Source organism: Rhinatrema bivittatum, chromosome 8 (genome assembly GCF_901001135.1).
Source record: "Rhinatrema bivittatum chromosome 8, aRhiBiv1.1, whole genome shotgun sequence".
NCBI lineage: Eukaryota > Metazoa > Chordata > Amphibia > Gymnophiona > Rhinatrematidae > Rhinatrema > Rhinatrema bivittatum.
The window spans coordinates 81,271,033-81,283,476 of NC_042622.1; the positions used below are offsets into that span (position 1 = coordinate 81,271,033).

The following is a 12,444-nucleotide window of genomic DNA, read 5'->3' on the forward strand; positions in this document are numbered from 1 at the left end:
GCAGGCTGCTCCCCGAACGGGTCCATACGTACCGGATGACCCGGCCCCTGGACCCTCAAGGCCTAGGCACGGCCACTCGCCGCCCGGAACCCCCACTTATGGGGATTCAGATTGCCCTGAGGAAGACGACGAACCCCCCGAGGAGGGAGAACTTCCCTCGGGGATTGAACCATATCGGACCATGAGGCGCTTCTTTCTGAAAGAGGATCTCCCAAGCCTGATCGCTCAATGCCTGTCGGAACTTGCTCTCCCAGGCCATGACACCCCAGGGGAACCTAGAATGAACCCCCTGTTAGAGGGCCTGCGCCAGACGACTCACCTTTTTCCCCTCCTACAAGCAGCACAACAGCTAATCGATCTGGAATGGAATACGCCGGAGGCCTCATTCAAAGGGAGTCGGGCCTTGGCTGGCATGTACCCCTTAGACCCGGCAACCAAGGAGCTGCAGGTGTGCCCCCAGGTAGACGCCATAGTTAGCGCCATTGTGAAGCGCACCACCATTCCGGTGGAAGGGGGGACGGCCCTCAAGGATACACATGACCGATGCATGGACGCCATTCTGAAACAAGCCTTTGAGGAGGTGGCAGCCATGTCCCTACGAATTGCGACCTGCTGCACCGTGGTGACGCGTTCCTGTTTATCACAGGCTAGGAACAACACCCCGGGAGAAGAGATGGAATCAGCTCTCTCGTTCCTCACTGACGCAGCTTCCGACCTAGTCCGTACGGCAGCCAAGGGAGTGTCATCCTCAGTGGCAGCCAGGAAACAGCTCTGGCTACGTAATTGGTCGGCCGACTCCTCCTCCAAGACACGTTTCACGAGAATGCCCTTTAAGGGATCCCTCCTGTTTGGCAGCGACCTCGAGAAACTGGCCAATAAATGGGGCGCCTCGCCATTGCCCCGTCTACCAGAAGACAGGTCAAGGAGGAGCCAGCGCCCTTTTCCTAGACCATCTAGAGGCAGAAACTCTCAGCGCTTCAACCCCTACAGGACTCGCTACCAAGCACCTCATTCGCAGGCCAGGAACCAGTCCTTTCGGACTAAGCACAACAAGAGGGGAACCGGCTCGGGTTCGGGTCCCGGCCGTACCCCACAATGACAATCAGCTGACCCATCTGGGGGTAGCAGCCATAGGGGGCAGGCTAACTCTCTTCTACCGCAGGTGGGTCGAGATCACCTCGGACCAGTGGGTCCTCGCCATCATCCAAGAAGGGTATTACCTGGACTTTCTTCGGCTCCCGCCGGACAAGTTTGTGGAATCTCCTTGTTCACCCCTCAAGAGGGCGGCACTAGAAGTCACCTTGCGGAGGCTCCTATCCCTAAAAGCCATAATCCCAGTGCCTGCAGGGGAGATAAATTCTGGGCATTATTCCATGTATTTCATAGTGCCCAAGAAGGAGGGCACTTCCAGGCCCGTCCTGGACCTCAAGTCAGTCAACCGACACCTTCGGGTCCCCAGCTTTCGCATGGAAACTCTGCGGTCTGTCAAAAATTCAGTACAGCCAGGGGAGTTTCTCACATCCCTAGATCTGTTGGAAGCCTACTTGCATATCCCAATCCATCGGGATCACCAGCGCTACTTACGCTTCAAAGTCCTGAACCAACACTTCCAGTTCCGAACTTTACCCTTCGGGTTAACCACCGCGCCGCGGACCTTTACCAAGGTCATAGTAGTAGTGGCGGCGTCCCTCCGGAAGGAAGGAATCCTCGTCCATCCCTACCTGGACGATTGGCTGATCAGGGCAAAATCACTGGAGGAGAGCCTCCAGGCAACCAACAAAGTTATAGCTCTTCTGGAAAGCCTAGGATGGGTAGTAAACTTGAACAAGAGTTCCCTACAGCCTTCTCAGTCACTGGAATACCTAGGAGTCCGATTCGACACCCAGGAAGACAAGGTCAGTCTAACATCCAAGAGGAGAGCAAAGCTCCGGAATCTTCTGCAGGCCCTGCTGAGCGCCACCCGGCCCACAGCTTGGGATTACCTACAGGTCCTCGGCCTTATGGCATCCACTCTGGAGGTGATACCATGGGCGCGGGCGCATATGAGACCGTTACAACGCGCCCTCCTATCTCGGTGGAGCCCACGATCACAGAACTGCACCGTACACCTACCTCTACCAGCCAGAGTGCGGATTCAGATACGGTGGTGGTTGCAGCCCGGCCACATGAGCCGGGGGTCAAGAATGTCCTCCCCAACCTGGACCCTACTCACTACAGATGCCAGCCTGAACGGATGGGGAGCACACTGCGAAGAACTCACCGCCCAAGGGCGGTGGAACAGAGAAGAGTCGGGGTGGAACATCAACCGACTAGAGGCACGGACAGTCAGGATAGCATGCCTGCGATTTGCCCACAGACTTCGAAACAGAGCGGTCAGAGTGATGTCGGACAACGCCACTACAGTGGCATACATCAAACGACAGGGCGGAACCAAAAGCCAACAGGTATCCCTAGAAATAGCCCCCCTGATGACTTGGGCGGAAGCAAATCTCCAGGACATCTCCGCCGACCACATCGCCGGGAAGGACAACACCACGGCAGAATTCCTCAGCAGAGAAAGCCTAAATCCGGGGGAATGGCAGCTGTCACCCGCAGCTTTCCAGATGATTGTGGATCAGTGGGGGACGCCGGGCATGGACCTACTAGCGGACAGGTCCAACGCTCAAGTACCCAGATACTTCAGTCGCAGACGAGATCCTCTCTCCCAGGGGATCGATGCCCTGGTACAGCCATGGCCTCAGGGGATCCTGCTTATATGCCTTTCCTCCATGGCCCCTGCTGGGCGCCATTATACACAAGATTCAGCGGCACAGAGGCCTAGTTCTTCTAGTGGCACCGGACTGGCCAAGAAGACCCTGGTACGCAGACATGAGAAGACTACTGGCAGGGAATCCATTACCCCTGCCTCCACACAGGGACCTGCTGCGGCAAGGTCCCATCCTCCACGAGGATCCAGCTCAATTCTCTCTTACGGTCTGGCCATTGAGAGGGCTAGACTGAAGAAAAGAGGATACTCGGGGCCGGTTATAGATACACTCCTCCGAGCACGCAAGTTCTCCACATCACTAACATATATAAGGATCTGGAGAGTATTCGAAGCCTGGTGCAAAGCTCACGGCACCAAACCACATGCCGCTAAGATCCCTATCATTTTGGATTTCCTGCAGGATGGACTTCGGAAGGGTCTATCCCTCAATTCCATCAAGGTTCAAGTGGCAGCGCTATCCTGCTACGGTCCCCGAAGTGACGGCAACAGCATCGCCACACACCCAGACGTTTCACGTTTCCTGAAAGGAGTCAAACACATTCGCCCGCCACTGAAGTGGCCAGTGCCCCTGTGGTACCTCAACCTAGTTTTGGAGTTTCTAGTGGGACCCGCCTTCAGACCACTTCGAGGCCTGTCCCCTCCGTTTGTTAACCTTGAAGATGGTGTTCCTGCTGGCCGTATGCTCAGCACGCCGCATCTCAGAGCTACAAGCACTGTCCTACTGTGACCAGAAGACACTCCAGAGGCTATCCATCTTCGCACGGTTCCTTCCTTCTTACCCAAAGTAGTCTCACACTTCCACCTCAACCAAACCATATCCTTGCCTACCACGGAAGATTTGAAGAAGTCGGAAGAAGGTCGAATACTACGCCATCTCGACATCGGCAGACTGCTGTCCAGATACCTAGAAATGTCAGAAGCAGTTCGAAAGACGGACCACCTGTTCGTCCTTCACAGCGGGAAGAAGCAAGGGGAAGCGGCCTCATGGGCAACCATCGCCCGCTGGATCAAAGAAGTTATCAAGGCAGCCTACGTAGAAGCGGGAAAACCACCACCTCACCAGAGCGCAAGCAGCCTCTTGGGCAGAAACTAGGATGCTGTCGCCTGCAGAGATATGTAAAGCGGCGACGTGGTCCTCCCTCCATACCTTCTCCAGATTCTACCGTCTGGACGTCCAGGCCAGAGAGGACACAGCATTTGCGAGGGCAATCCTAAACGGACCTCGGGCAGCCTCCCACCCAGTCCGGGAGTAGCTTTTGTACATCCCACTTGTTTTGAGTCCATCTGCTACACGCTAGGAAATGTAGAGATTACTTACCTGATAATCTCGTTTTCCTTAGTGTATGCAGATGGACTCAGCATCCCGCCCGGCTGCCGGCATACATGGGGATTCACCGACTCACGGTAAGCCATGCTTTCTTATGATAGGGCATCCACCCTGCTGGGTGTCGACGCCTTCCGGTTGAGAACACTGGCGGTCTCCAGCTACTATCAATCAGTCAGGGTAATCCTGTTCATTTAATCGATCGGTCAGTTACACATATATCCATAAAGCTTTTGCAAGGAAGATTACTGAATTGCTGCACTTCCTGCGGGGGTATATGTACCCATGCTGACGTCAGATCCGTCTCCAACTGCTAGCACGAGCACACTATACCCACTTGTTTTGAGTCCATCTGCATACACTAAGGAAAACGAGATTATCAGGTAAGTAATCTCTACAGTATTTGTTTTGGCTATACATGTAATTGTTATAACCGGCTATGTTCTTTCTCTACTACTTGTTTCAGGTGAATCTCTGCTATCTTTGCCAGGCCTGCACATGCCTCCTGCACAGCAACAAAATGCTTCTGCACTACCTTCAGGTGAGGGTCATCTACAGAGAGAGCACATTTCTGCCATGTAGAGAAAAGAGATAAAACACTGGTGCCAGCACCCCAAAGAAAGTCTCTGCAGGCGAAAAGGGAGAATACTATGGAGTGCTCCCCTTAAGCAGTCTTTGTAGGGGGAAGATAAGGGGATGCTAGAGGGAACTACCCTGGGCCAAGGGGAGGATGTGGAGAGTGCTCTCCTAGGGCAGCCTATGATAGTGATATTACAGTCAAGAGTTGTATTCTTTATATCCCCCTCAAAAAAAAAAAAATTCTGAAACCGGTTCTCTCTCTCTCCCTCTCTCTCTGCTGCAGAGTAAGAACAGTGACCCTGTTCCCTCAGCAGTGACTCCTCGTGTGCAGCGGACTCCTCATACCCCTTCCAGGCAGCCAAGCCCTGAAACAGATGTGGAGAAGAGAGCTCTGCGCGCTGTGCAGTACAGTCTCCTGAAGATCCTTAGTAAGACCCTAGCAGCCTTGAGACACTTCACTCCTGACCTCTGCCAGATCCTCCTTGACCAGGTACATTTAGAAAAGCTCACCAATAAAGCCGCTTGTCATTGCCAAGGTGAAATGAACAATTCCAGGTCTGAATGAGAAGGAAGATGTCTTTAAGGAATGGACTTGACTTGTCTTGCTCTCCTTCACTTTCTTGCAGTCATTGGACCTTGCTGAGTATAATCTTCTCTTTGTGCTAAGTTTTACCACTCCTGCCTTTGATTCTGATGTTGCACCTTCATTTGGAACTCTACTGGCCACTGTCAACATCTCCTTGACCATGCTGGGAGAGGTATGACCTTCAAACCCAGAGTTAACCTGGCAGTCTCAAGGAAAAGCTGCCACTATATGTAGTTGCAAATGTTTTGGGTTGTCTTTCTGATATTTCTTCTTTCCTTCCTGAAACAGATGCGTGCTCCAGGATTTTTTACATCAGCTGAGGAGAACAAGGTTCACAAGTGAGTGCCAGAAGAGGGGACCTCAGCACAGCCAGCATAAAGGCATTGGCTGTCCAGGGCTTTTGCTATAGCTTATCCTGGGAACCTTGTAGGGGTTTAGTCTGGTAATCTCCTAACTTTCAGCTGGAAAGCTGTTCATCTTCAGTTTGCTGTTTCACTTTCCTGCTGTGTAGGCAAGGACAAGCAGATGATTTAGCCTTGAGCAGACTGGCTTAGTCTCATGTGTTGTCAGCTTCATCAGCCATGGGAATCAAATCTGGTGTGCTGGCTGCTGTCACTTCTGGTGGAGCAATCATGCATTATCTGCTATCACCATCTGGATTCTTGTGGTTGATGAAAACTGTAGTTGCTTACTAAGTGCTTCTGTTTCTTCACATAGATCTCTGTTGATGTTTACTATGGAGAACTGCTTCTACCTGCTGATCTCACAGGCTGTCCGGTATCTGAGGGACCCTGGCGTGCATCCTCGTGACAAACAACGCATGAAACAGGAGCTTAGCTCAGAGCTGGTGTGTAAAATTATTACTTCCTTCTCTTTGTGCTTGATCATGTTAGCTCCCATAGCTCTGTCACAGATGGAGTCGAGATGTGGGGTTATCAGGATAAGGCAAAAGGAACTTCCTGTTCATATCCCAGATCAGTCCAGACAAGTGGGTTTATGCATCCCTACCAGCAGATGGAGGCAGAGAACAAAACCTTGAGGCACTGCTACATATCTGAGAGTGCCACCTGCAGTCTCTCAGTACTACTCTGTCTCCAGCAGATGGTAGAGGTGCAGACCTGCAGTCTGTTAGTTAAAGTAAAATAAGATTAGTTTAGGATTAGAGAGAAGATAGAAGACAAAAGACAGAGGTCCCAGAGATGTTAAGATCCTTCATAGGTCATCCCTCTGGTTGAGCAGGGGTTTGGAAATCCCTGGCCAGACTCTACCCTTGATTCCAGGGTAAGGAAAAGCCAGGGGTCCTTGTTCCCTCTCTCCTCCTGAGGTCCTGTCATCCAGGCTGACTGGCTGCAGCGTCCTGCAGCTTCCAGAAACAGGAAAGTAGTATTCTCACAGAACAAGCAGGATGGTAGTCTTCACATATGGGTGACATCATCAGGATGGAGCTCAATCATAGAACACTTTTGTCAAAGTTTTTAGAACTTTGACTGGCACCTACTGGGCATGCCCAGCAATGCAGTGACCCTGCATCCAGCAGGGGTCCCCCTTCAGTCTTCTTTTTTCTGCGCAGCAGTAGCCACGCGAGTTAAGGAGCTCTCTGAGATTCCTGACAGGAATTTTCCTCACAAAACATCTTTCAAATTTTTCCCAAAAATTCTACCCCATAGGGCTCCCCCTATTAATATCTATACTCCGAGGTCGAAAGGTAAGCTTTTACCCTTGTTGCGGTTGATTCCCATCGAGTTATCCCTTCAGGACCTACTGGCCATCGACCGCACCACGGCTACATTTTTTTTTTTTTTGTTGTAAACGTTTTTTATTGGTAATCAGTACAACAAACAACATATCACATCATATTCTTCTATGAGCCAAAAGTGAATACAACCCAACACTGACGGAACGATGTGAAGATTACAGAAATAACATCTGGAAATAGCAACCTGCCACTGATACCATTTAAAGAACCTACCATACAATCCCCCTCTGCACCCCACCCCCTTCCCACACCTCCCCCCTCCCCCCTCCCAGGACCAGACCAGTCAGGTACGGTACATGAGGAATGATCTGCCTTCAGGAACCAACTTGTCAGCTGATCGCATAGTGTATGCCGGCAACAAGAGAACCCACCCATTCAAACCAAACTATATGACATAGACAGAAAAGATTACGGGAGAACATCAGGGAGCTGGCAAATTTAAACCTGTGCAAGAGTCCTGTAATCGTAACCAGTCCGTATAAGGCCTCCAGACTTTATGAAAGTCCGCGACTCTATCTCGATGTAGCGCCGTGAGATGATATAACCTGTAGTAAGCATGTAATCGCTGCTGAATAGCTGCCAGGGTCGGGGCCCGTTCCTGTTTCCAGTGCAGTGCTATCTCTGCTCTGGTCGCGATGAAGATCTGTAGAACTAGTCTCTGTTCCATACGAGTGGCTCCAGGAACCGGTAGCCCTAAGAGAGCGTGTCATGGTTCCACCGAAACAGCTATATAAAGGGCTTGAGCAATCCAGTCCAAGACCTTCTTCCAGCAATGGGAGACCTCAGGACATTGCCACCATAGATGAAAATATGTACCCCTTGCCGCACATCCTCTCCAGCAGGTGTCAGGAACGTCCGGTGCGAATTTGTGAAGGGAAACTGGAGTGTAATGCCATCTGTAAATTAATTTGTAACAGTTTTCTTGGAGCCCCGCTGAGATGGAACATTTTCGTGCAGCCAGGTATATTTGCTCCCATTCCTCATCCCGTAGAGGAGCACAAAAGTCGCTCTCCCATTGTTTCTGATGCCGTGGCGTGTCCAGTCTCCGGCCATTCAAAAGAGCATAAATCTTGGAAATCACTCCTCTGATAACAGAAGCATTCTTGCACAGAGATTCAAACAGTGTCCCTTTAATTCGGAGAGAACCTTTGCACAACCCCTTACATGTAAAATGGTATAGCTTAGCGTAAAGAAAAAAGTCAATCCTGTCAAGGTTATATGCTGTACATAATTGTTCTTTAGTAAGTAAAGACCCTTGTTGAAACACATGTCCAAATTTACAAATACCCGCTTGATTCCAGTGCTGTTGATCCCTGGAACCTTCCCCCCATGGGGTAACCACATCAGTAAATAAATAGGACATCAAAGAAAACTGTTCCGGACCCACCAGAACCTTTTTCCATTGCTTCCAAACCTGCAAAGTAGTGTTCAGAGCATATGTCACTACTATATTCGTAGCGGTAGGGAGTGACGGTTGCCAGGGGATGGCATCGATGGGAAATCGGCCCAGGCAGGCTTGTTCCAATTTAACCCATTGCGGCCTATCGTTATTGCTATGAAAAACTACCAAAGCACGCAGCTGAGCCGCCCCATAATACCAGAGAAGGTTAGGAACCTGTAATCCACCCCTCAGTTTGGTCTGAAACAATGTAACTCTGGCGATCCGCGGCGGTCGCCTCCTCCAGATAAATTGACCCAATATTTGCTGCCAATTCTGAAGCAATTTACTAGGGAGATAGATGGGTATGGTAGTAAAAAAATATAAAAAACGCGGTAACACATTCATTTTGATAATGGCTAGTCTACCCAGCCAGGAATGTGAATGCTCCAACCATTTATCCAGATCAGCCTGTATCTTAGCTATAAGCGGTTTATAGTTCAGGTCAAAAAGTGAATCATTGTGAGGACCCAAACGAACTCCTAAATATTTAAGGGAGGTATCTGCCCATTTAAATGGAAAACGGCGCTGCAACACAATAGCTGCCGAGGCCGGTACCGTTAAATTTAATATTTCTGATTTGTCATAATTAATTTTCATTCCCGACCTTGCTGTAAACTTCCCCAGCTCCTCCATGACTTGGGGCAGTGAACTATTCGGATCCGTAATGGTGAACATAACATCGTCCGCAAAAAGGGAGATTTTGAACTGAGCATCCCCTTTCTGGATCCCTCGGATGGCCCCGTTATTCCGAATGCGTATAGCAAAGGGTTCCAAAAATAGGGCAAATAATAGGGGAGACAAAGGGCACCCTTGCCTAGTACCCCGCTGAATGGGAAACTGCGGGCCGTAGCTCCCATTAACCTTCACCCTAGCCACTGGGTTATTATAAAGTTGACGTAACCAGGTAACAAACCTAGTCCCGAAGCCCATGGCTTGTAGAGTGTGAAACAAGAAATCCCAATGAACTAGGTCAAACGCCTTTTCGGCGTCTAATGCTAGTAGAATAGCTGAATGACCTTCCCTGTGAACCAGATCGATAATATCCACTATCCGCCGTACGTTATCCGCCGCTAGGCGACCCTGCACGAACCCCACCTGATCATTATGAATGAGCCCAGGTAAAACCCCATTCAACCGAGCTGCTAAAACCCTGGTCAGTATCTTCAGATCTATGTTAATGAGGGAGATCGGTCGGTACGAACCGCAAAGGGTTGGGTCTCTCCCAGGCTTAGCAAGCACAGTGATACCTGCAGTGTTGGCGTCCATCGTGAAAGCCGAGCCATCTAATAAGGAATTAAAAGCTTTAACCATCGGCTCCACCACCACATCCGCCATTTTGCGATAGTAGCTACCCGTGAAACCATCCAATCCGGGTGCTTTACCCTGCTTCAACTTTTTGATGGCCGCCAGCACCTCCTGGGAAGTGATGGGTTTTTCTAGAAAAGCTTGTTGAATAGGTGTAATGTGAGGCAAAGAGACATCCCGCAGGTAAGCTTGTATGTCATCAGCCCGTATGGAATCCTCCCTAGTATACAATTTAGAGTAAAATTCGGTGAACGCCTGACGTATGTCCTCAGAAGCGGTCACCGTTTGCCCCCCAGAGCTAGAGATCTTGGTTATAACTGTTAAGGCTCGCGCCGCCCTCAATTGCCTAGCCAAAAATTTACCAGCTTTATTTCCCCCTTCGAAGTATTGCTGTCTTAAAAGCGTGAGAGAATGACTGATAGCAGAGTCCTCTATTGACTGGAGTTGGGATTTAACGGCAAGGATTTTCTGATATAGTTTTGTAGATTGTGATCGACTATGTTGTTTTGTCAAATCAGCTAGGTCTGCTAGCAGCTGTGTCCGTCTGGCATTACGTTCTTTATTACAATGCGCAGACTGCGCTATGCAGTGCCCTCTAATCACAGCTTTGGAACACTCCCACACCGTCAAAGGGGACATACCCTCCGTTTGGTTATCCTTAAAAAAATCTTTGAGATGTGATAGCAGAGTGGCGGCAAAAGATGGATCAGCTAGGAGGCTGTCATTGAGCCTCCAAGACCTGAGGCCTCCCCCTGACTCGCTTAACCTACAGACCATCCACACTGGGGCATGATCTGACCAGGTGATGGGGTCTATGTCTATTTTGTGTACTCGGGTCTGAATAGTAGCAGAGGTGAAGAAGTAGTCAATGCGCGTATATGTAGAGTGGGGGCAAGAATAAAATGTGTAAGACCGGGAATGCTCATGCCTGGATCTCCAGTTGTCCACCAGCCCCCATTTGGTCACAACCGCTTGCCAAGCCTGTCTTATCTCAACATGTGACTGTGCACCTGAACTAGAATCCAAACAGGGATCCATGACAAAATTAAAATCCCCTCCCACAATGATCTCCCCTTCAGCATGTTGGAGCAGCAAGTTAGATATATGTTTAATAAACATTTTCTGACGTTGATTGGGAAAATACACATTTAGGAGCGTAATAATCCGATTATCTATTTTAATTTTGTTAAGTATATACCGTCCATTAGGGTCCTTGACAACTAAAATCTGCTCATGCACTACAGCAGCAGCAAACAAAATCCCCACCCCAGCATATCTAAGTTCCCGAGTACTTGCTGCCCAAATAGCAGTGGGAAATTGGTGAAATTGCAATAAACTCTCATGATGTTGTTGTACATGAGTCTCTTGTATAAAAACTATGCCAGCTGCCTGTCTTTGCAGTTCTCTCTTCAGGAGCTGCCGTTTTTGGGGCGAGTTGAGACCCTTGACGTTAAAAGAAAGCAATTTAGTGGCCATATTGGGTCCACGACCTCTGTCTCCTCCCCTTCCCCAACAGTGTGATAACCGTACTTGCTTCAAATCGCACCCTCCGGCTCTCACTAAAGCAGAGCTGACCCTGAAATGTCCCCCCATTCTCCAAACAAACTGATCTGTAGTGATCTGGCCTGAGCCCTACACATCCTTCGGTATCCCGGTGCCAGCCATAGGATACCAGGCTCCCGAGGGCCCGTGGGCTCCCGAGCAGAGGTAGCCGCAGTTGTATAACTCCGTCCTCAATCCCCCCCCCCCCCCCCCCCCCGGACTCATGAGAACATACCCCATGATGCAGAACAATCCGAAACTATAAACATGATAGATAACTATAAACCTTCATAAAGTAGACCAATCCTTATAAAACCGATGAAATACCAAACATATTGAGAAACAGGTGAAAGAAACCCCTCAAACACCAGCGTCTGTGTCCATTAGTTACCAAGTGTGTGTCCGCTTAAGCCTCCTCAACCTGCAGGCCACTAAAAGACCTAAAACTTGCAGTAATGAAGGCACAGCCATCTTCATCCCTGTTCATGTTGCAAGGCTTGAGACCCCTCAGCGTGGCGACGAAGCCTCTTGCCACCTTTCCCAGCTCTTTGCCATCCTGAAGCTTTAGTTGTGGTTGCAGCCGATGCTGTTGTAGTAGGAAGGGAAAAAGACACCGGCAGTTGGGCCGTTAAGAATGCTTCATGTGCCTCCGCTAGAGAGGCCATTTTATATGAGATGCCCTGATGTTGAAATAACAATCCGAATGGATAAGTCCATCTGTACCGTATGTTTCTTTCCCTGAGTGCAGCGGTAACCTCACGCATCTCATAACGCTTTTTAAGGGTAATAGGAGCCAAGTCCTGATACAAGGCAATATTACAGTTTTGCCAGGTTATTGTCTTCTGTTGTCTGGCTGCCGCCAGAATTCTTTCCTTCAGGGGAAAACTGGTTAAACATAACACAATGTCTCTGGGCTGCTGATCCCGACGGGGACCAAGTGCTCGATGGGCCCTTTCAAAACTTATAGAGGGCGGGAGGTCCTCACTTTCCCCCTGTGCAGTCCCGGCTTGTTTTAGAATAAAGAGGCAGATATTAGACGCTGTTTGTTTTACGTCTAAAAAATCAGGAGTTTCAGGAACCCCCCTGATCCTAAGGTTATTTCGTCTGCCCCTATTATCAAGATCTTCCAGTTTGTCTTGAATTG

The 12,444-nt window shown here is 49.7% G+C and overlaps 1 protein-coding gene across 6 annotated transcripts in view; it reads left to right on the forward strand.

Annotated features, from left to right (window-relative positions):
* Positions 1-12,444, forward strand: part of NUP188 (nucleoporin 188) — a 370,052-nt gene that overhangs the window by 333,324 nt on the left and 24,284 nt on the right. For all 6 annotated transcript variants that reach the window (XM_029612592.1, XM_029612589.1, XM_029612591.1 and 3 more), the window contains exons 39-43: positions 4,558-4,632; positions 4,954-5,160; positions 5,297-5,428; positions 5,545-5,594; positions 5,974-6,103. In XM_029612592.1, coding sequence (XP_029468452.1) covers positions 4,558-4,632; positions 4,954-5,160; positions 5,297-5,428; positions 5,545-5,594; positions 5,974-6,103 — 594 coding nt within the window. The remainder of the gene's footprint in view (positions 1-4,557; positions 4,633-4,953; positions 5,161-5,296; positions 5,429-5,544; positions 5,595-5,973; positions 6,104-12,444) is intronic.